This window comes from Mesoplodon mirus (assembly GCF_964341445.2).
Source record: "Mesoplodon mirus genome assembly, chromosome: 2".
NCBI classification, from domain to species: Eukaryota; Metazoa; Chordata; class Mammalia; order Artiodactyla; family Ziphiidae; genus Mesoplodon; species Mesoplodon mirus.
Window position 1 is genome coordinate 143,176,704 of NC_138977.1, and position 24,852 is coordinate 143,201,555.

A 24,852-nucleotide genomic window follows, 5' to 3' on the forward strand; every position below is an offset into this window, starting at 1 on the left:
GCCATGGCCGCTGAGCCTGCGCATCCGGAGCCTGTGCTCCGCAACGGGAGAGGCCACAACAGTGAGAGGCCCGCGTACGGGAAAAAAAAAAAAAAAAAAAAAAGATTCTTCAGAACAGCAATAACAATAACAAAATGTTCATATAAAATCTGTAAAAATATTCTTTATTAGAAATACATAGAACTTCATGAAGAAAACTTTAAAATCTTATTGACATTAAAGACTTGATTTAATGGAGTAATATATTTTATAGTTATCAATATGAAGACAGTGTAAACATGCAAGTCCTTCCCAAATTGATTTGAACATTTATCCTAATTCCAGTAAGAATTACAAGAAGAATTACCATTGAATTTCTTTGTGCAAAAATAGGAAATGGTTCAAGAACTTGAGAGCTTAGAACATGCAGGCTTTTGAAGCTCCCACATTGAGGTGAAGGTCATTATTCCTTGACACTCTTCTCAAGCTCCCAGTTGCCCTCCTGCCCCCTTCACTGTCACTCCCTACTCACCTCCCATAGGCTCCCCTAATTTCTGTTTCTGAATATAGTAGAGGCTAAAATTTCCTTCTCCTTTGTTCTTTTTCTGAATGTGTTGGGTAAGGCTGATTTCTCTACATCTGCTTTGAGCTTGTACCCTCATACTTCTTCAAGGTTTTTGCATTCTCATTCTCTCACATCTGTAGGTTGTTTTTGTTTGTTTGATCTTTTGTTTTTGTTTTTTAATTTTGTTTGTTTGGAGGGGAGGAGGTTTCTTATCTTCTCTCTGTCTCTGTCTCTTAAAGCTTCTCTCACTAAGCAGTTTACTGAGGTATTCTACTTTCTGCTTCCTAGCTGTGACTTTACCATGCTAGGTTCTGGAAACAACAGTGAACACATAATTTTACCTCTGAATATAGCCTTTGGGACCAAGAACTCTCCAGAAATCTAATTGGTTTTAGCATCAGTTCTATGGGGGTGTTTCACTGTATCCTCCAGGGGATCTTACCTATGTAAACCTGGAATCATGACTTCAGTTTTGAAGTACCACAGCGAACCTCACGTTTTAATCATAGCAGACAATTTGACAGGCCCCTGGCATACTACATATTTTTATAATAGCATACCTTTGCTTTTTACCATTCTGTGTCTTTAAATATTCTTTCCTTAATAGTCAAAACTCTACTTATTCTTCAAGGCCCAACTCAATAGCTACATTTTTTAAGTCTTCCTTGATTCTCTTCTCTGTTCCCATAACATTTTATTCTTACCTGCCTTAGGTTTTTATTGTTATTTTTTTAAAGTATATAATAATTTTTATGTAAGCTTGTCTCTAAATCAGATTGTAAGCTCTGGGCAGAGTTTATTTCTTAATTAACTTTGTATGTATCCTCCAAGTATCTAACACAGGGCTTTGAACATAGCAGTACTCAATAAATGTTTTTTGTTCCATAAAATACATATATATGGAAGAAGTATAGAAGCATGTACTTTGGAGACAGACACACTTAGGTTTGAATCTGGCTCTGTGACTCACCAGCTATTTGCTCTTAGCTAGATTACTTAACTTTCTGGGTTTCAGTTTCCTTTCTGACGAATGGAAATAGTAGCACTTACTTCACTGAATTGTGATGCTTAAAGGAAGATAAACCATGTGAGTCATTCCACAGTGCCAGGTACTGTATAAGTATTTAATGTTAAATATCATTAATTAAAATTGAAGACTAGTGAAAAAAATCTCATTTCTAATACATAATTGGGATCAAAATAAGTGTGTATTATTCATCTTTCTAGAAAAAAAGAATTAGCATTTGCCTACAGCAGTCAATATAAAAGCAAATAAAAAGGCAACACTGAATTTGTAAAAGATGGTATATATTAATTAGGAAAATTTTGGTCATCATAAAAAGGAACCATGGGCTTCCCTGGTGGCGCAGTGGTTGAGAGTCCACCTGCCGATGCAGGGGACACGGGTTCGTGCCCCGGTCTGGGAGGATCCCACATGCCGCGGAGCGGCTGGGCCTGTGAGCCTTGGCCGCTGAGCCTGCACGTCTGGAGCCTGTGCTCCGCAACGGGAGAGGCCACAGCAGTGAGAGGCCTGCGCACCCCCCCCCCCAAAAAAAGGAACCAAACGTAAGCAGGCTTAACCAAATAAAAGGAACTTATTAGCTCATATAACTTAAAAGACTAGCAGTAGTCTGCCTCAAGCATAACTGGATCAGTGGCTTAACTGATATTGTCAAGACTTTATCCCTTTCCATTGCTCAGCTCTGTTTTTGTCTTCTCTTGGCTTTCCTATGTAGTGCCATGGTGGCCACCAACAGTTCCATCCAGCTTTATATCTTTTCAGCTACCATAGCTTCTCTTTCCCACTAGTTCCAATAAAAGTCCCAGGATTGAGTATCATCGTTGAGTCGTGAACCACTGTGCGCAGGTGTATGGAATATGCTGCTGAAAACTTCCTCCTGAAGTCTCAGAAATGGGGTTGGGGCCAGTGCCAATGAAACTATATGGATTGAAAAGGGTGAGAGAGAAAGAGAGAGAAGGAGGGGTTCCATAAAGAAAAAGAAGGGTCCTGTGAACATAAGAAGTGGCAATGGATGCTGGGCATGGAAGAACAGAAGATGTTACTCTTAGGTTTGATATTAGCTTTCTTTTAAGGATGAAGCATATAGTCATCCTGTAATTTATGTGATTACATAAAAAAACTTATGTGAAAGCAAGCAATTCTAAATGCATTTTATATACATAAGGGGTTAGCTATTGGAAATTTTATTAGTGAAAATGAAAAAAAGGTGTTTTAAATGAAGAACTTATATAAATTGTATCTTTCGGAGGCATGTGTCTAACATCTTTTATTCAGTTTTACAAGTATGTTTAGAACTTGAATTGCTACAACAGTAAAGGGTTACATGTTTAAATATGTTTTACATTAATAATGAGATGTGTATATAAAGAAATCTAAAATTAAATGAAGTCTAAACACAAGGTCCTATTCGCAAAATATGTATTTACTGGACATATTTATTGGATGTATTTCCTTCTAAAGCTGTTCTTTTAAAAATATTAATTTTATAGAAAAGGTGAAGGAGTTTTTAAATCTGACAACATTTCTACTATATCCATCCTAAAAGATGTGCTCTCTAAAGAAGCTACAAGAAGGAAAATTAACCTCAACATATCATACGGTAAAAAAAAAAAAGAATCATTCTTTCTGTTTTTGGGGGGGTTGTTGTTACAATAAGAATGTTCCTGATCAAAGTGACTTATCTAATTGTGCCTGACTCAACTTCTTCTAGAGATAAATGAAGTATCAGTCAAACACACATTAAAGCTAATCCACCCAAAGCTGGAGTACCAGTTGCTTTTGGCTAAGAAAGTGCAATTAATTGATGCTTTAAGAGTAAGTATTTGTGTCACGGGACTCATAATCATTATTTTATCGTGATGGGATTTCTAAAATTGTAAAGACCTTAAAGTTTTCCACTTTAAATACACTTTACACTGGATTAAATTTTGTACATTAAGTGCTTCTGTTTTTAATTTTAAATAAGGAATTGCAGGTTCATGAGGGAAACACAAACTTTCTGATACCAGAATATCGCTGTATCCTAGAAGAGGCAGATCACCTACAGGAAGAATACAAAAAGCAACCTGCACATCTTGAAAGACTCTATGGTTAGTGAACTATTCTAGAATACCTTGTCCTATTTATTTTCTACTGGCTGTTTGCAAAGGATCACATGAGAGAAGCTGGGCAGAAGGAGATAGGCAAAGATTACAGCAGTCATGAACCAGTAACAACGCATGTACTGCCCAATATATTTATTTTGTCAAGTTGGTTTTAATGTTTAAATATTTTTACTAGATAAAATACAAGTAAATATTAGGAAGTGAAATAAGTGTAATGCAATGAATTAATCTATATATATGAAGAAACCCAGTGTGAAATGAATGTAACCTGTGAAGCATTACAATTTAGGCTATATTTCACACAAATAATTTTCAGTTTTTATTGCTATTCTGAAATATCAAAATGCAGCATTTAATATTTTTATGCAAAATTTAATAGGGGGTATATATGTGCTGTGTCAATTTACGTTTAAAACTCATTCTGCTTTGGTGGTGAGAAGTTGAATGTTTCACAGTTGTATTGAAAAAGCAAGAGCAAGAGGGAGGAAGGAAGGAACAGCTTAAGGAAACATTTTTTTGTGATCTTTATATAAGACCTATTGTGCATAGCATGCCTATTTATTTATAACATCTTTATAATCATGGGGGATATTTAATCCTTACAACAGCTCTGCAAGGTAGATAGTGTTATCTCTGGTTTTCACATCTGTAAACTGAAATCTGAGCTTAAGAATGTGTTGTCACATAGGTAGGTGGTGGCAAAGCCTTCATTAGAACCTCCTCGCCCCCAAATGCAAGTTTTTTGCAGTGTGCTGAGTCTTCTGTATAGTCAGTTGGTATCATCAGTCCATATTGATCCTTAAGATCTACCTAATGAATTTAGTTTATGCCCAGAGACTTGCTCATAAATGGTAACAATAATATCTAATATCTTAATATTTACTATATGGCAAACACATGATCTTTTATCCCCATTACAACTTAGAAGATGGGTGGTGCAGAACCACCATATCTTATCACCAATTCCACAGTCCAGAGAGCTTTGAAATCAAAAACTTTGTTCATAAATCATTTGGCAATAAATCTGACTTGATCTGAATTAATGATAAAACCTCACTTAAACTGATACGAGGTTATTTATAGTTTTTTTATTCCACTTAGTATGAATATTCATATATTTTGTTGCAAAAATATTATGTTTTGTTATCAGATGCTGCCACTCACTTTCCACGGGTATTATGCCATATATATGGTATATTATGGTATATTCCTTTTATTATCTTCCTAAAATATGAAAAATTCTGAAACACATCTTGCATCAAGAGTTTTGGATAAAAGATTGATAGCTTGAATTATTCCCACTATATATATGCAAAAACTCAAAGGTGAAATAATTTGCCCAGATCTTTGAAACTAGAAATATTTGCCTTCAAGTCAAATCCTAAGAATCATCAACATATAGATGGGATATTTTAATTCAGATAAAGCTGTTATGAACAGAATATGTCTACACTATGTCAAAATGGTCAGCCTGGTGCAAAAAAAAAACCCCACTTATTGTAATTTTATATATACCAATAGCAGTTCAAAAGTGGCCAGCAGTTGACTGTCTGAATTAATAGCTTATAACCAATTGTTAAGAGGGTTATTAGCCAAATGATTTATATTTTGAAACTTGCCTTAAAATCCCCCCAAATATTTTTTAATGCATCAATCCTTTCAGATTTCTGTATGTTAAATAATGGAATTATAGGTGCTTAGAAATAGATTATCAAGCAGTCGCTTACTTTCATTAAATAATGTGTCATTAATAGAATTAATGACAGAAAATTAACATTTTTTTCTTTATAGGCATGATCACCGATCTTTTCATAGATAAGTTCAAATTCAAAGGCACCAATGTAAAAACCAAAGTGCCTCTTTTACTGGAGATTCTGGACAGTTATGACCAAAATGCATTGATTGCTTTCTTTGATGCTGCATGAAATATAAATAAGGTAAAGTTCCAAAGAAGCTGTATGTTTAAATGAAAAATGATAAAATAGAATTGCAAGCTAACTGTATATACTTTTATTTCAAGTGCGTTTTTTAATATTATCTAAAAATATATGTTACGACTTTTTTTTAGTAGTTTCTATTTTTTTTGACAAATGGAACTTTTTAAAAATAAAGAGAATTTTTATTTTTAAAACAAGTGGAATGATTATAAGGGATTTTAATGAATTTTTTCAAGTGGATGTTTTATAATAATCATCATATAAAATAATTATTTTATAATAATTATAATGTTTATAATAATCGAGAACTATTTGGAAAATAAAAATATATTCAAATATTTAATAAGGTAACACACATATGTATAAACTGCTTTACAGTTTTCAAAATGTATTTACGTATGTTACCTCATTTGATCTTTTTTCTTTTAATTAATTTATTTTTGGCTGCGTTGGGTCTTCGTTGCTGTGTGCGGGCTGTCTCTAGTTGCGGTGAGTGGGGGCTGCTCTTCGTTGCAGTGCGCGGGCTTCTCGTTGGGGTGGCTTCTCTTGTTGTGGAGCACGGGCTCTAGGCGCGCAGGCTTCAGTAGTTGTGGCTCGTGGGCTCTAGAGCACAGGCTTAGTAGTTGTGGGGCACGGGCTTAGTTGCTCCGCGGCATGTGGGATCTTCCTGGACCAGGGATTGAACCCGTGTTCCCTGCATTGGCAGGCGGATTCTTAACCACTGTGCCACCAAGGAAGTCCCTCCTCATTTGATCTTGACAACATATATTGATTATTTTGTCAAATCATGTAAGAAAACATTCTCAGCGAGGTTAAATGTTTAAGAGGACATGCTATTATTTTGTAAAGGTGGAACACAAGTTCTGGTGCCTGGATTGCGTTCTGGTTACTATGTATGTTGTCAACCAGGGGAAATAACAAATTTTTTTTTAGGAATTGAGATTGATTTACAATTGATTTTGCCGTTGCTTGGTAATGTTTTGTGACCCATGCTCAGTTTGTAAAATACTTGAGTTGGCCAGGGAAATCAGCAGAATTTGCACAGACTGGGGGGATCTTAACTTGATGTGCTGTAACAAGTAGGGCTATATACAAGTATACTACATGTGAATAGTGTCAAAATAGTGATAGCTTCTTAGATTTTCCTGCACTAATATCCACTGATTTCTTTTTTATCATAAATGGAGGGAAATATGACTTTAAGGCTATGGAAGTCATTAATCTTAATTCATATTTTATTCATATTCAGGTGAATATTGTACTTAAAGGTTGTTTAAAATAGCATAAGGATTACAATAGAAAATAAACTATTCTGTGTGTTTTTAAGAAGGGCACACTTATGAATTTGTTGGAAAACAACAGTGCTTCTTAATTTTATACCATTATATTTATTAGTTATGTGCAAGCCTTGTATATTAAATGTGAAAATTTGTTAAAGGCACATATTGCTAAGAGAGTTTTACTTTTATAAGGTCATATTGTTTTTACTATGTTTAAACAACCTTCATTTCTAAATAGAACACATAATTATATCTAGGTCACTAGAATTTTACTCCGTGCTTTTTGTCGGCTGCCACACCTTGGGGAAAAAAAGAAATAAAAATTAATGACTGTCTAGTTGAATTTCTTGTAGTATATTACTGTTTGTTACATATATCAACAGTTCAAGGTGGCACTTTAAATTAATTGCATCTTCATTAGGAAAAATAAAAAGCATAAGTCTGTGAAGAAACACCTAAATGGTAAGATGACATTATAGTCTTCCAATATTATATGTTACATAAGCAGCGTGTTGAATGATTTATGCACGTTATTTAATACTAACGACAACTGTATAACGCGTAGATATTATTCCCAATTAACAGATAGGAAAATTGAGAATTGGAGACACTGAATAACTTGAACAAGACCACCAGGCCAGTATGTGGCCGGATCAGATTTTAGACCTTGAGAAACTAGTCAGTCAAGCTAACTGGAGGTCCTAGGGCAGAAGGCCGGGGCGGCCCGCTACTAATTGCTAAAGTTTAATTCAGCTTATCCTAGTGACAGCCCTTGCCCCGAGACAGGGACCGCCTAGCGGCCCTATTTAAAGTCACAGTAGACTTAGGCCCCGCCTCCCCGCCGGGCGCGCGTACTTCCTCCTGCCGCCGTTCGACATCTCTTCGCCCCGCTCCGCCCCTGCTCGGTTGCCTTCGCAGCCGCCTTCACTCGCCTGCGACCGCGTCGCTCCGAGTGACGTCACGGGCCTAGGCTCTTTTCATTGGTCCATTTCAATAGTCGCGGGATACTTGAACTGCATGAACAGCCGCCGCTCCGGCGGGCTGCTTGCTTCATTTCGGGGGCGTCCTTGGCCCTCCACGCCCGGCAGTGCCTGCCTCCGCCTTTCACAACCTCCTCGGTCCTACACGATCTCGAGCGGGCCAGCGGGTGGGTAGGCTGGCCCGAGCTGCGGCGGGCGGGTACGGCTGGAGTGCACCTAGGCTGGTCGGCGGGACGCAGTGCACGCTGCTTGGCGCCGCAGGCTGATCCCGCCGCGCCCCCGGGAGCAGTGATGTTGGGCAGCTCCGCGCCCGGGCCTGCGGCCCGCGAGGCAGGCTCGGCGCTGTTAACATTGCAGCAGACGGCGCTCCAGGAGGACCAGGAGAACATCAACCCCGAGAAGGCGGCGCCCACCCAGCAGTCCCGGACCCGCGCTGGGCTGGCGGTACTGAAGGCCGGGAACTCGCGGGGACCAGCGCCGCAGCAGAGGCCTAAGACGCGACGGGTAAAGCAGTGAGCCGTATCTGCAGGAGGGTGGGCCGAGCGGGAGTTTTGCGTGGGTTTAGCCGGCAGAGGAGAGTGGCGAGAAAGCATCCCCTGGCCTTTTCGCGGGAAGCCAGGATCTGGAGTCCCTTGATCCCTGGTTTTCTGGAGTGTAGGATGCCACATTACTCCCATTAGTTTCTCCCATTACTCTCCCTGCCAGCACTCTGCGTTTGTGCTGCCTGTCCGCTCTCCTCCATTGGGAGTATTTTTCTATAGATAACGAAGTCAAACCAAGCCCTACAACCTGAGTATGGTCTTTGCCCGCCTCCACGCCTTTCTCTCTGCTTTTAAGCCCCAGGCACTGCTCGGACTTCCTTCATCCTCCCCATATGGTTAAGAGATTACCTCTGCTTTAGGAAAGGGTATAAAAAATACTTTGCTTTTGGTCAATTCCGCCATCTTACCGAATTTGCTCTGTTGCTCCACCCTGGGGCGAAAGAGGTAAACCACTTTTTTGCCATCTCTCCTAAATGTGGCATTTTCCGGCCTGCCACTCCACCCATCTCGTGGCCTTGATTAGTTTTGCCCAATTCCACTTAGTGTGACTCTAAAACCCTTGCAGGAATGCCTGTGACAAATTGGAACATCCCTTCTTTCTCCGACTGACTACTCAAGTTTCCTTGTCTGGATCTTCCCCCCTAAAGTTTAATTTTCCTGTTAGAGTAATTGGGAGTAAATGCAGTATAAGGGGATGAAAGCAGAACAAAATTCCACTTAATAGGCTCAAAGCCAGTTATTTATTTTTTAGGTTGCACCTCTTAAGGATCTTCCTATAAATGATGAGCATGTCACCGTTCCTCCCTGGAAAGCAAACAGTCAACAGCCTGCATTTACCATTCATGTGGATGAAGCAGAAGCAGAGACTCAAAAGAGGCCAGTTGAATCTAAAAAACCAGAAAGTGAAGATGTCTTGGCTTTTAATTCAGCTGTTACTTTACCAGGACCAAGAAAACCACTGGTACCTCTTGATTACCCAATGGATGGTAGTTTTGGTAAGTTTTAAAGAAAATTTGTATCAGATCAATGTAATCATAATTACTGAATAGACTGGATTAATGAAATTTTGCTTTTCAAAACATTATCTTACCTGATCCTTAACTACATTATGAGTTAGGTTTAATGTAACAAGCTTAGAAAGGGTGTGACTTATCTCAGGCCTCACAGCTAATCCAAGACCTAGTGACCTATAAAAGGATCCTAATCCCGTGCTCCTTCTGGTACACTGCTAATTACATCAATTTCATTAGATCTCAGACTTATTTTAATCTGACCCTGGAAATGTTTGCTTGACTGGGAGAATATATTTCAGTTGTATTAAGACTCACTTTGTACATACCATTCTCAAATAGAGTGCTATTTGAGAATGCAGCTTTAAATACTGAGATAGCCAACACCTCTTCCACCTTTAAAACTTTGTTTCTGTAAAATCAGTCTGAGTGATTGTCTGATACCAGAGAGGGACATTGTCCTCCTGTGGGTCAGAGTAGCTGCTATAGACAACTCTTTGTGCTGCTTCTTTACCATCAGGCTATCTAGTCACTGGACAGCTCACTAAATTCAATCTCAGCTTTAGTTCTATGGATGAGAGGTGTAGCAGGGAAGTCCTATGGAAATAAAATAATTGGTGTATTTTTATTTAAAATCTGCAACAAATTTTAAACTCAAACCTTGAAGTAAAAAGAATGGATGATATTTCTTGCCTTCAAAGATAATTTAAATTTACCAAAAAAGAATCACCTGTTGATTTTAGTGTTAATGTGTTTGAACTGCCCATAAGAAATCTGAGTTTCTCTTTAGCACACTTGTTAGCCCTACTTCTAGTTATTGCCTGGATTGTGCTTTGAATGTTAGACTTAGGGGTCTGCAAACTCTCTTATGACAAATCCTAGATATCTCCAAACGTAGATTTTAACTTTGTCCTAGCAAAACCAGTGTACTCCTGTCATGGGAGATGAAGGTACTTCAACATAATACCTGCTCCTCTAACTCATTTTCCTGTTAATGGTTTGTCAGTACTTTTTCTTGTTAATTAAAATCATTCCAAAACTAAGTGGACATAGGTACTAAAATCAGAGTTAAATCTTCTATGTACTTTGTCATAACAAGCTCTTTTTAGTTGGATGAGATAAACACATTGGTAGTTTGGGACTCCTTAAAACGGCAATCACTTTTAGCTCTTAAATTAAGTCAAAAATGAAAAGTGAACTTCACTGTACTTTTTAATTCTCCCAGAGTCACCACATACTATGGATATGTCAATTGTATTGGAAGATGAAAAGCCAGTGAGTGTTAATGAAGTACCAGACTACCATGAGGACATTCACACATACCTTAGGGAAATGGAGGTAAAGGCTCTCTGAATCTACTTTTTACACTATTTGTTCACTGTGGTGAAAGGAAATTGAGGATGTTTTTAAGTTTTTTAACTGCCAGTGAATTACTCTAATGCTCTACTTAAGTTTCTAGCATATAGGCAGCATCTGTTAATGGTAGAATAATCTAACTGCAGTTTTAACACTATACTAAGTAACCTTCTCAACAGGTTAAGTGTAAGCCTAAAGTGGGTTACATGAAGAAACAGCCAGACATTACTAACAGTATGAGGGCTATCCTCGTGGACTGGTTAGTTGAAGTAGGAGAAGAATATAAACTACAGAATGAGACCCTGCATTTGGCTGTGAACTACATTGATAGGTTTCTTTCATCGATGTCTGTGTTGAGAGGAAAACTTCAGCTTGTGGGCACTGCTGCTATGCTGTTAGCCTCGTAAGTACAACTTGGTTTGTTGGGTTAAAAGTGATTAGTAGTATCTTTCTGTGTAGGGAAGAAATTGTGATTTTTTTAAGGTGTGACATTTTTTTTGTGGTACACGGGCCTCTCACTGCTGTGGCCTCTCCCGTTGCTGAGCACAGGCTCCGGACGCGCAGGCTCAGCAGCCATGGCTCACGGGCCCAGCCGCTGCGCGGCATGCGGGATCTTCCCGGACCAGGGCACGAACCCGTGTCCCCTACATCGGCAGGCGGACTCTCAACCACTGCGCCACCAGGGACGCCCCTAAAGTGTGACATTTTAACATACTATACAAGGCAGGGAGTCAGCGACTACTTTAGGGATGGTGGAGTGGATGAAACTTTAAATTTAGGACATTAATTTTCCTAGATCTGGATTTCAGGGCACCTTGAATGAACCTACAGACTGGCGACATTTTAATACACCAGGACTAGGTTACAAGGTGGTTCCTTCCACTTTACTTTCTGGTATATAGGCAAAATCTTATGTTTTCTCCATTAAGACATGACAACTAAAATGTAAATTATTTATTTTTCTGAGGAAATTTCCTACATTTTCAGTTACTTGGTGAACTCTGGCATTATTCCCATCTTGGGAAGTCAGTCTCTCACTTATTTCCTTTAACTGAAGTGGGAGAAATATTTGGGGCTTTTAATTAGCATTTACCTAGTCTTGGCTAGAAATGGTCAAGTATCCGTGGAAACAGGCAACTGGTTTTGGATTCGTTCCATTTATTCTGCTTAAGGGATTTCAAGTTGGGATAAACAAGCTTGCTTTTCTTATAAAAGGACTGATTACTTAAAACTTCTTTCATTGTAGAAAGTTTGAAGAAATATACCCCCCAGAAGTAGCAGAGTTTGTATACATTACAGATGACACTTATACCAAGAAACAAGTTCTGAGAATGGAGCACCTAGTTTTGAAAGTCCTTGCTTTTGACTTAGCTGCACCAACAATAAATCAGTTTCTTACCCAGTACTTTCTGCACCAGCAGTCTGCAAACTGCAAAGTTGAAAGTTTAGCAATGGTAAGTTCTTTTCATTTTGTTGAATGAAGATTCTACAGTCACAATTAGGGGGAAGCTCTAGTTTCATTATACAGCCTTGGTCAAGGGATTTAGTATTCTGGGGACAGGTTAGTGCTGCAGTATGAAAGAAAGCCTATCGGCAAAAGAAAACATAAATGGAGAAAGCACTAGGAATAGTGGTATGAGGATGAAGTCTTGGTAAATGGTAGCCAGAAGAGTTGTTTTTAAAGCTATTAAAGGAGGGAAAATACAGGATGAGAATGAAGCAAAATGATAGTGAATATATTTAAAGATGTGGCGATGGTTGCTACAGAGCCAGTCTTAAAGATAACGAAATATTCGGTCAGAAGGTAAGGATTTGAGTTTTGAATTCCAGAACTCTTATGATCATAAAGTATATTTATTTTTTCATTCCAGTTTTTGGGAGAGTTAAGTTTGATAGATGCTGACCCATATCTAAAGTATTTGCCATCAGTTATCGCCGCAGCAGCCTTTCATTTAGCACTCTACACTGTCACGGGACAAAGCTGGGTATGTATGATGACGTCCTCACACATCCACCTTGTGCTGTAAATGCTTGTGCCAGATAGGTTAAGTAACTGTCCTATACAACTGACAGTTGTCTAGATGTACTGAACTGGAAGAGCTATTCAACCACCTACACTGTTGAAAGCATTTTGTCTTACCTGTTTAATAGCATCTGTTAGGTAGAAAGCTTGGTTACTATTAATGCTTGGACTTGAAAGGTGTGCTTGAAGAATTCAGGCCATAAGACTTGCTGTTGGCAAGGAAAATAGTAAAAATTGATCGAAGTTAGCGAAAGAGCTTGAGAAAACTGGAAGATGTTAGTTGGAGGTGTTAGGACTGAAGTTTAACAAAACTCAAGCTTAATGCCAACTACTAACTTGTATTCAGTGTCTGTTACTAAAAACAAAACTCAATGGTTCTGTCCTCCCTCCTGCAGCCTGAATCATTAGTACAAAAGACTGGATATACGCTGGAAACTCTAAAGCCTTGTCTCATGGACCTTCACCAGACCTACCTCAGAGCTCCGCGGCATGCACAACAGTCAATAAGAGAAAAGTACAAAAACTCAAAGTAAGAATTAACAGCAGTAGATACCAAAGAAGCTTGCTTTTCCAGGCTATCGTACGGTTCAGAGATCCTTGACATTTTAACTTTATTTAAGGGATTCACAAATCAGGCACAGCCTCCTTAAGCAACTGTTCTCTTAGCAGCCGTGTTTTGAGCTTCTGTCCTGTATTTGAGGGAGAAGAGGGGAGAGGAATGGGGGGCATGCATGCAAGTGTTGGGGAGCAGACTATGGTTTTATAACCATTAATTCAAGTAGACAGAAATAGCATTTGTGAGTTCCTAGTATAAGTTTCATTCTATAATCTGTTTCACCCAATAAATGTTTACTAAAAATGGATTTTTTTTCCCCTGCTTACAGGTATCATGGTGTTTCTCACCTCAACCCACCAGAGACACTAAATGTGTAACAGTGAAAGACTGCCTTTGTTTTCTAGGATGTAAATCACTCAAAGTATATGGTGTACAGATTTTATCTTAGGTTTTAATTTTACAATCATTTCTGAATACAGAAGTTATGGTCAAGTACAAATTATGGTATCTATTACTTTTTAAAGGTTTTAATTTGTATATCTTTTGTACATGTAACTATCTTAGATATTTGGCTGTTTTTAAGTGGTTTTTGTTAAAGTATTAATGATGCCAGCTGTCAGGATAATAAGAAATAAATTGATTTGGAAAATTTGGTTTGTAAGTCAAATTTAATTTGAGGTAAAAATTTGACTTCAGGATGTCACTCAGAAAAATTAATTTTGTTTATTAAAGCATGGGGACTGGGAAGGCTTCTCCTTCCAACACACAGGTGATGACATTCACCTCCCTAAGGAACTGGGCCAACTGTCTGACTTGGGCATAATCTAAGACTCTTTCAGGTCTTTGTACACACTATGAAAATGCTTTTTCATTCATCAACTTTTACTACACTTGACCTAACCAAAGTGACAGTTATTTAAAACCTGTTTTAAAGAGTTCTCCAGACGTTTATTTTAAAGCATAATGTAAAAATAATGTAAAGAACTAGATTCTATAATGGGTTTGTGAATAATACCCAAGGTTGTTAGCACTGAATAAATACCTTTTTAATAGTTATATACACAAATATACAACTATGTGAACTTTAATTAGCAGCTCTCTTCTTTTTTCTCTTTTTCACTGGCTTTTTACTTGGTGCTTTTACTTGTGTTGCACTGATGGTCTGTGTTCTGTGAACAAAGTAAATTAACAAGTTTTAACAGTATTTATTAGTACTAGGAGCTTACTTTTGCCACCTATGACAGAAGAATACTGTAACCTTGAAAGGCATCCAAGCAGTTTTACAGACCTAATTCTATAAATCTCAGGTTGAAGAAACCCAGAGAGCAAGCTTCTAAAAAGTCTTGAGTATATGTATACATTTGAAATAAACCAGAAATTTGTTACCTTATTTTCTTCGGATTCTTATCTGGCTCTAAAATGATCATTTCTTCTTCTTCACTGTCTGAGAGCACTATAGGGGCATCTTTTAAGAAAATGTTAAGAAAGGAATATAAGTTTCAGATAGAGAGCCCAAGCAGCATTTTGGGTGGAGGCTTACAGATCTACTATTGGTTCTTCCCTGAGGTTATTCCTTGGAACTCTAAAAAACCTTATGTTTGCTTCTTTAATAGAATTAAAGTGAGGGGGATAATTCTACATACATGTGTGTGTGTGAGTGTGTATATATGTACACACAGACACACACACACACACTATACACACACACATAGAGCATCTTATAGAACCAATTTGGAAACAAGTCAATATGCCAACTGAATTCCTTGTGCTACTCTTTGAATTTGTTAATTTTGAAGATCTAGATTTTAAATTTATCCCTATTACAAACAACACTAAAGGGAAAAATACCTAGAAGCAGAATTACTGGGTCAAAAGGCATATACCTTCCGAAAGACATTTTTGCCAGATCCCTCCAGAAACGTTTCAATTTACACTCTAAGAATAGTATATAGGGCTTCCCTGGTGGCGCAGTGGTTGAGAGTCCGCCTGCCGATGCAGGGGACACGGGTTCGTGCCCCGATCCCGGAAGATCCCATATGCCGCGGAGCGGCTGGGCCCGCGAGCCATGGCCGCGGAGCCTGTGTGTCCGGAGCCTGTGCTCCGCAACGGGAGAGGCCACAGCAGTGAGAGGCCCGCGTACAGAAAAAAAAAAAAAAAAAAAAAAAAAAAAAAAAAAAAAGAATAGTATATTAACCCATTTTCCTATACACCCTTGCCAATGTGTTTCTGGCCATTTGTATTTAAGAATGCAAATCCAAATAGAAACAGAAACAAAAAATGGGCAAGAGAACAGAAACGTCTTTCTGTTCTTTTGCCCATTTTCCCCATGAAACTTACTACATTAATTATTTATATTTAAACAGTTTTCAATTACTTTCTCCTTATTAGAAAAATTTCACAAATATATAAAGGCATATGGAGTTTAAAAAAAAAAGTAACATCTATCAATAAATAGTCCCTGTGTTTAAGCAGCTTATGTTGGTGTAAATATATAGTAAATACATGGAACGAGGTCTGGAAGAATAATACTAAATAGAAGTGACCACTGGGGAAGCTGAATAAGGGTCCCAATTAATGGGGATTTTTTTTTTTTTTTTTGCCTTACAAAAAACCCCAGCAGGTTCTCAGTAATATTTACAGGCAATAATCTTCCTTTAAGGCAGGCAGGTATGTGCATTACACACCGAAACATTATCACCTTCACTATTTTCTCAGCCAGATTTAATAGCTGCATCCTTTAGTTCTCTACCAACCTACTTCCTAGATCCTTCCTTGTTTGATTTATTAAAATTTAGAATTCTTCACACAAGCCACATTTCACTGCTCAGTAGCTACATGTGGCTAGTGGCTACTATGCTGGACAGTGTAGAGACAGAACGTTTCTAACACTGCAGAAAGTTCTGTGGATGGCACTACTGTAATATACGTATGATACTGCCTTTTTGAGTCTAGAAACTATACAAAAAAAAAAATAGCACACAGGAATGAGATTTTAAGAAACTCATCCCCTTAAAACTGGCCCGGATAAGATACAAAAACAGACCAAAAAAACCCTTTAAAATAAATGCCACTCCCTTCACATACCAAAGAATACCACTATTCCTCAAAGATAAGCATATTCTTGCAGTTAGCCTCAACGGTTCAGTTGAAATTTAAATTACAAAATATTTAGCCCCTCTAAAAAAGTAACTAATATAAAAATAAGATTCCTAAAATAGGGAGATATATATATACATATTACATATAGCCATAAAGTATCACATACCTTGGCTTCCAGTATTAGAGACTTCTCCCGTGTCCATTTTTATACTATCAAGAATAATAGCTTCATCACTGCCACCTTCATCTTCCTCTTCCTTCTCAGAGTCTTCAAGATCACCCCAGGAGTTTTCTATTCCCTCTCCAATTTGGGCGGTTCCAGGAGTCCACAGCACAGGTTTCGAAACACTTAGCAAGTTAAGAAAACTGAATAACAAAAATACTGCTATTTGATGCAGTGCTGAAAATGATTAGAATGAAAGTTTTCTTCCTTCAAGATTGATTGAAGTGTGCCTCAAATTATTAGGAAAAAATTTACTAATAGCTATACTATGGATGGCTGAACAGTGAAGAATAGTTATAACTCAGGTTAAGATTTTATGGACACAATGGGTGAGAAATATCAAGAGACACACTTGCTCTGAACATTTTAGTTGCAGTAATAAATCTGGTGAATGAATGAACTTCCTGCTCGCCACAACCAGAGAAAGCCCACATGCAGCAACGAAGACCCAACGCAGCCAAAAATAAATACATGAGTAAATAAATTTATTAAAAAAAATAAGAACAAGGTGTAATAATGTATAGTGTCTGACCATGCCAGTGAGATTAGAGAACAATTTTCCAAAGGAAAATGAAATGCTGTAAATTGGTTCTTAAGAGAATTTTCTGGTTTTGGTAGGATAGCTGAAGAGAAGGTAGATGTTACACCATCAATTTAATATGACTCATCACTATCTTGTCTTATATCTTAAATGTTTTTTTCTAACAAAGTACAGTGTTTCAGAAAACCAATTTCCATATGCACACGCTTCACAGAGCCCTAATAATGCCCAAAGTGTTATGAATCTTGTTTTTACCAAAAACACCCAGTAAAGATACACTTCTGAAGGAGGTTCAGCTTCAGAAATGATTTCTTCTGCTTTCTCCTCTACATCGGAGGTATCAATAGGGGCCTTTTCCATTCTAAATGCTGTGATCCTTTGATTTGCTATAGATTCTGCAAAGCCAAACTTTCCACCTTCTTTCCTGTGTGGGTTTTTTTGGGGAATTGGGAGGGAAGGGGGAATGAGAGATGGGAGAGAAGACAGGAAAGGAAAAAAAAGTTAACTATTTTATCCTTTTGATAGATCAGAAATTGGATGAGAAACTATTTGACTAACTTAACCCCACCAATTTACTATGCCTATCAAGTGAGATAATAAAAAGTGACTATAATTAACCATTTATTAAACCATGTGCCAAGCATGTGTTATGTACTTAAAGTATATTATTCTCCAATCCTCAAACCAGCCCCACCAGGTAGGCATTAACTTCCCATATTACAGAAGACACTAAAGTGCTGAGATATAGCTGTTGCTTAATGTCACACAGTAAGAAGAGATGGGAATCAACCCCAGTTTGTATTCTTTCTGTTAACATGAGCTACTGGATTCTTTTTTTCCTAATAAAATGTTAACTTTTTAAACAAAAAATATCATGTGGCTTTTTAATACAGATTATGTGTAAACTGGAATACAATAAATCAACTTTCAAAAAACATTTAGTATATTCAACTGAGATGAACAGATAGGGAAAGACTGAGTGTAAAAACTGTATAGTCATGCTTGTGCGAGAAAAATCCTCAACAGAAAAATCTATAACAAGACCATTCAGTTCTAAAAAAATCAAACTTACCTAACTTTCTGGTCGTTCTCCAAAGCTTTCTGTATTAGCTCTGTAATTTCTGCTACCTTCACACCAGCTATTTTACTACATCTCAAAACCTATTTATAAAAGTGAACTCTGTTATTTAAAGACAACAAATCAAGTAGCTTTCTCTAACAAAACTAAAAACATGAGATTAGTTTTTCTACCTTTGCAATTTAAGCTTTTTTAAATATGAAAATAATACAGTGTAAACACAAATTAAGGCAAGATGTGAGAGCTATTTTTAAATGTTAAGGGAACTGACCCAAAAACTTTTCTATGACAATGTAGAAGATACCACTCAAGAGGCCACAGATACACTAACTTCCTTTCTGTCAGTGATCCATAGCTCTGTTCAAGACAGGGCTGCACAGTGTCCCCCGGAAAGCTGTATCAGGATTTTAGTTTAAAAACAAGAAAAAGTTTCTAAAAAGAACAGACCTATTTTTAATGGAACATTAATCAAATCAAAGCACTGACTTGATCTTTTAGCAGCATTATCCCACCACTGGATTGGATGGTACAAATCTCTCGATGCTTATTCATGGCAATCACCAGCAAGCCATCCATTACACGTTCTTCTCGTTCATTGGGATCCACCAATAAGTATGTTCTGAAATGAATGTTAAACGGACATGAACATATCTGATGCTGAGTGCTTGTCAATTTTAAGCTAATGGATATTTTTAAAAGATAGCATTATAATAAGGTCAACACAGTGTAGGTCTGAGCCTATGAATTTGAGTCACTTTAATCTGAAAAGAGACAACAGAATTATTATAACATTAATTTGGTTAATTTTAAAGTTTCCCTAATATCCTGTACTCTGAAATTCTTCCAGGTTCTGCTAATGGCTCATTACAAAAAATTACTGCCTATTTCCACACTGTCCAATGTTAGCCTCTAATCACATGTGGTTACTGAGCCCTTGAAATGTGGCTAGTCCAAACTAAGATGTACTATTAGTATAAAATACTCTATTTCAAAGACTTAGTAGAAATAATAGAATGTGAAATATCTCAGGAATAATTTTTAAGATATTGATTATACATTAAAATATTTTAGATATATCAAATAAAATAAAATATCAAAATTAATTTTACCTGTTTCTTTTTACCCTTTTAATGTGGCTACTAAAATTACATATATGGCTCATGTCATAATTCTACAGGACAGTGCTGGTCTAGTTCCCTCTAATAAAGTTCTATACTACAGTGACTGAAAGATGAAAGCTTTTCTCTAGTTCTTAGTCATAAAATTGCTAAAATATTTATACATCTCTTTGTTTCTAAAGAGATTTAAGGCTCAAGCTTTCATTTAAAGGCGCCTTACATGGACCTAAGATTCCAGGTTTTCTGTTGTAGGAGGAATTAGCAGTGGGTTGTGAAGAAACTGCTGGAGAGCTGAAGGAAAACAAGATTTTTTTTTCTCATCTGTGAACGTTTCCGCCTTGTAACCTGCGCCTATCCTACAACTATTCCATATAATATGCTCCTCAAATATATTCCAAAGTCCTCTTCCATTAATCCACAGTCATTCTCAGCCTACTTTCCAAAATTAGAGCCTAACATTTGTACACCTCTAGGAAAGATACACTACCATGCTGTGGTAAACTCATAAACGTATAAGTATGCCATGAAAAGAAAAATGTGAAGTCTCTTCATTAAAGGAGAATTTGTCACTTCTACTGAGAAAGCTCTTAGTTCTGAGCATTTGTCAAGTAATGCTCTTAAGAAAGAAAGAAAATAACTATAAGGTGCTCTAATATTAAACAAGGGGTTTGTTCGTTTGCCTACGGCACATTTGAATGGAACAAAAAAGTTCCTAGCTGCATTTATAATTTCAGCCATGACAAGGACGAGACTTACCCTTGCTGGAAGAAGGCAAAACTGACACAAATGGGCATGTGGTGGATGCTCAATGGTACAGGATCACGTTCTTCAAGTGTATACTGTTTGAAAATAAAAGTTTCAATAATTACAATCACTAACTTATAAACGTACAAAAAATAATCTTGTACATCAAATATTAAAATAAAAAATGAAATCCCTTTAATCTTCAGTGAGTACCTAAATAACTTCTTTTGCAACTACCTGTTTGACTTTGCCATTCATCTTCCTTAAAACTTTATGTATTTGTCAAAAAGCTTTATTGAGGTATAATTTACATAACATAAAATCCACTGTTAGTAAATAATTCACTTTTTAGTAAACATATAGTGAAGTAACTATCACCACAATTCAGTTTTTAAAACATTCTCATTGGGCTTCACTGGTGGCGCAGTGGTTGAGAGTCGGCCTGCCGATGCAGGGGACACGGGTTCGTGCCCCGGTCTGGGAAGATCCCACATGCTGCGGAGCAGCTGGGCCCGTGAGCCATGGCCGCTGAGTCTGCGCGTCCGGAGCCTGTGCTCCGCAACGGGAGAGGCCACAACAGTGAGAGGCCTGCTTACCGCAAACAAACAAACAAAACTCTCATTACTCCGCCAAATTCCCTTAAGTGTGTTTGCAGTTGATTATCACTCCCAGTCCCAGCCCAAAGCAACCACTGATCTATCAATACTTTATCTCTATAAATCTGCCTTTTCTGGACATTCCATGTAAGTGGAATCAAACAATTTTCAGTCTTTTGCGTCTGCCTCCTTTCAACTCAGCATGTTTCATCCACCTTGAAGTACACATCACACTGGTAGCTTGGTCCTTTTTACTGCTGAATAGTATTCCACTGCGTGGATACACCACACTTTGTTTTTCCATTCACTAGTTGATGAACATTTGGCTAATTTTCAGTTTTTGGCTGTAATGAATAATGCTGCTATGAACATTCACATAGAAGTATTTGAGTGAATGTATACTTTCATTCTCCTTGAGTACATTCTTAGATATAGAATTGCTAGGCTGTATAAGTTTACACTTAACTTTTTAAGAAACTGCCAAACTCTTCCAACATGGCTGTAACACTTTACCACCAGCAATATCTCTACAGTATTTTTTAATCAATGTCTTTTTTGTCTACTCATCACTCTATATTTTCTTTTTTACTTCCATATACCACCTCCCCTCTCTAAACATGTCTCTATTGTTAATAAAACTTTGTCTACACCTCTAAGTCTTTCAAGAGTCTGCTCCAGTCTAATTCCTAAAAACATCATCATGAATGACATCTTAGAGAATTTGGGCATCTGATGTTTCCTTTTATAACTTCAGGAATCAAATTATCACCACAGTGCACTTTCATTATTCTAGCATGTAATTTATATAAACTGAAATTGACATACTCTGCACAAAAGAAAGGACAATGTAAACAGTATAGGTCCATAGCTTTCCAAAGGTGGTCCTTATACCAGCACTACCAGTATCACCTGGGAACTCTGTCAGAAGTACAAACTCATACATATCCCCATTCTACTCTGAGGATGGAGACTAGCAATATGTTTAAGTCTTCCCAGGTGTTTCTGATGGGTTTTTGCCACACAGTAAGAACAAGCATCTCACTGTGAAAATACTGAGAATTATGATTTTTCACACATGCCCCCTAAGCATAAACCAACCACTTAATCTAATGCTCAATCCAAAGAAGTAATCTAGTTCTATTCTAAAAAAACCAGGATAGGGTAAGCATTCACTGACAAAACTTTAATACAGGAGATTTAAGAGATTTCAAAGGTAACTGTGACCGTATTTTTTGCCTTGTGAACAAATTTTAGAACATACTTAATTGCCATGTACAATAAGACTTCATTAGAAACAAGCTGTCTGCACAGCAAGGATATTCAATCATTCATAAGAAGGAGCCTGGCTCACATCATGGAAGCTTACCAGTGTTACTTCATCTCCTTGGACAGAGACATCAGGCCTTCGGAAGTGACATAAGGCTACAATTGCAGCAATGCTGGCAGCATCAATAATGTTTCCATCATGATTTAACAAATGTAGGTCCACGCGTATCTGCCAAACCTGAATGTGAATTCAGAACAAAAATAAATCCTAAATAGTCACAACCAGAGGTTATTTATAAGGAAAGGTAACGCTATGTGCAAATTTTTCTCTTGCTGTTAAAACATGCAGTTACTCCTTCTATTGTATCAATAAAAATACATTTAGAAAAATGTCAAGCCAGACCAACACCTGAAATACCAATAGTTTACCTTTTTATGAGTCATTTGACAACAGTAAAATATATACTGTAAATAAACAGAACCACTCTACATTTAGTACTAAGATTCCCCTAACTCCAAGCCTAATGATATTTTTATTGTGTCTCCTAACTTAAAAACCTCAAACTCTTAGGTTTTACTTGACAATATTTATGATAACCTTACAAGTAATGCAAATAGTATTATATTCAAGTATAGAATGTGGAAAGGCCAAGTGACTTCTCTGGAGTCAAAAAGATGGTTAAAATACTCTAATCAAGAATAAAGTTCTAATATCATCAAATAGCACAATATATTGAGAGTAATATTTCCAATGTCGGACTACCAATGCCTCACTATGCAGCCCTGTGTAAGTCAATAAACCTCTCCAAATGAAGGATTTAATCAGTTCTTTAGCTCTTCATCCATAAAAAAGGAAAACATTACCTGCTTCTATCAACTCACTTAAATAACATAAGAAAATAAATGAAAGTATGTGAAAAACCACAAGTTCTTTGAATAAGAAATTTGTATACAAATCCAAGTTGCTATTTTCACCAATTTTTTTGTCCCTCCAAAGAGATATGACACAAAGTTCTATGGGTAGCACTCTGGAATATGTGAAGTGAACTAGAATAAAACTGAATTAATCGAAGCTCTGAGAATGAAAGTATAGATACAGGGATCCACGAATCAGCAATACTCATCCCAAGATTAAGAATTTTGGGCATATTCCCCACCTTTTCACCAGCAACAACACAGAGAGATTCAGTGTCTATACACTTCGAATTTCTTAGACATCTTTCCAAGAGGCGATTCAACTTCACCAAGAGATCTGACTGCCTATGAAAACAGGAATGGGCTAATGTCATGAAATATAACACCAGGCAGTAAAACAATAGCTCACCCCTGTTAGGCTCTTCTCTGGCTAAAGCAGCTTAAGAAAAAGATTTAAATACCTGCCAGGTTCAAAAGCTGGGGCAGCCATCTGAGAGAGTTCAAGGTTAAAAAAAAGAATACCTTCTGTTGCCCTATTGAGTTTTGGAGAAACAAGTTCACAGGAAACCTGTCCAAGAACTCTGCAAAGATAAAGTACAAATCTGTTAATTAAATGTATTTCCTTTCCAATTAAAAAAAAAAGGAAATCTAAAGATTTTCAGTCTTACACTACGTTGAGTAATAACATGTTCAGTATGATATATCATTAAAGGTTTAAGTTACCTACAAAGTATAGTAGTAGAATACATACAGAAATAAAACACATATTGGCATAACCAAAAAGATGACAGGGAAAAAAAATATCATTACAATATTTACTATTCCACAGATTTTTAAGAGTCAATGACCATTTCTTCTCTTTTCTAAAACAAATATTTAGTGATACAAGATGGCATGCAAACTTGAGACGTCCTAAGAGTTTTCTTATGGCATGGTTCACCAACATTATCTGACCAATATCCTCACAACTTCCAAATGAATATTAAAAATCTAATTCTCATGTCACTCAGGAAAAGGAGGACAGTAGGCCCTACTTAATGACAACAAATGCAAGGAACAAATTCAGTGCAATCACTGCTGGCTGTATATATGATTCACAGGGATCAGAAAGAACTATGTGATACTCATGTGACGGAAAATATATTCATGACTAAAAATGTAAAGTGTGACTATAAAACCAAAGTCTTGCATTAAAGAAAACATACTTATTTTGGGCAGCTAAACAAAGTACTGTCCAGACTTATCTGCTTTGTAGACTGAGTCAATCAAGTTCTTTTAAATTTCTCCCTATTGAGCTTATACCTAATTTGAATACTTTGTTACCTTGTTTTTCCAAGTTCCACAATGCAGCACCCATAATCTGTTCCAAATGAGATCTTGATGTTCCTATAATCATAGGTTTGTCTGCCATCCAGCCGCTGTAAGCACAACATTCCTTTATTCCTAATACAAATATTTATTACTCTGTGCTAGGCAGTCCTTGGGCTAAGCACTTAGAGCTAAGTGTGATCCTAACCACTCCACGTAGGAAGAGTGGAAACTAGGTGCCCGAGCACTGACAGTCGCTGGGGTGACCTGAGCCTTGGAAAGAACCCACCGGAGCCAAATAAATATTGGGGCCTTGGGGGAACCCACCGGCCGCTCCCCCAGGGGCTCCCGGGGCCTGCGAGAGCTAGGTCTGAGTGCCCAGGCCGGAAGGCTGCGGACCGCCGCGCTACCCGAGCGCTCACGCAGCGCCAAATTCCCGGTTTACCTTTTTCTCTTCGATGGCGCGGAGTAGAAAGCGGCGCTCGCAGTTTGAGAGTGGCGTCTCCTTCATACTGTCGGGTCAGGGGACGCACAGGTACTGGAATGCGTCGGGAGAAGACACCCTGCACCTCTTCACGCGCGCCCTGCTCGTACCTCGGCGCAGGAGATT

General features: G+C 37.6%; 3 protein-coding genes across 5 annotated transcripts in view; 2 read left to right on the top strand and 1 right to left on the bottom strand.

Annotated features, from left to right (window-relative positions):
- The window catches only part of BBS7 (Bardet-Biedl syndrome 7), a 44,650-nt gene extending 36,787 nt beyond the window's left edge, over positions 1–7,863 (top strand). For 2 of the 3 annotated variants that reach the window (XM_082640807.1, XM_082640809.1), the window contains 4 exons: positions 3,056–3,165; positions 3,277–3,380; positions 3,532–3,655; positions 5,462–5,917. In XM_082640807.1, coding sequence (XP_082496933.1) covers positions 3,056–3,165; positions 3,277–3,380; positions 3,532–3,655; positions 5,462–5,595 — 472 coding nt within the window. In that variant the 3' untranslated portion in view covers positions 5,596–5,917. Of the gene's footprint in view, positions 1–3,055; positions 3,166–3,276; positions 3,381–3,531; positions 3,656–5,461; positions 5,918–6,091 lie in introns of those variants that run through there. The other variant, XM_082640808.1, reaches the window with a different exon arrangement.
- A 34-nt stretch (positions 7,864–7,897) lies between these two features.
- Positions 7,898–14,744, top strand: CCNA2 (cyclin A2). Its single transcript, XM_082640850.1, has 8 exons — positions 7,898–8,371; positions 9,161–9,404; positions 10,645–10,757; positions 10,955–11,178; positions 12,022–12,229; positions 12,647–12,760; positions 13,194–13,327; positions 13,683–14,744. Exons 1-8 carry the CDS (start codon positions 8,159–8,161, stop codon positions 13,729–13,731), a joined length of 1,299 nt encoding a protein of 432 aa, XP_082496976.1. The 5' UTR covers positions 7,898–8,158; the 3' UTR covers positions 13,732–14,744.
- EXOSC9 (exosome component 9) lies at positions 14,386–24,842 on the bottom strand. The gene is made up of 12 exons (XM_082640836.1): positions 24,688–24,842; positions 24,258–24,352; positions 23,396–23,515; positions 23,177–23,279; positions 22,120–22,257; positions 20,170–20,252; positions 18,782–18,914; positions 18,290–18,378; positions 17,495–17,641; positions 16,620–16,801; positions 14,741–14,819; positions 14,386–14,523 (listed from the first exon to the last, which is right to left on the bottom strand). Exons 1-12 carry the CDS (start codon positions 24,751–24,753, stop codon positions 14,439–14,441), a joined length of 1,320 nt encoding a protein of 439 aa, XP_082496962.1. The 5' UTR covers positions 24,754–24,842; the 3' UTR covers positions 14,386–14,438.
- Between the last annotated feature and the right edge of the window lie 10 nt (positions 24,843–24,852).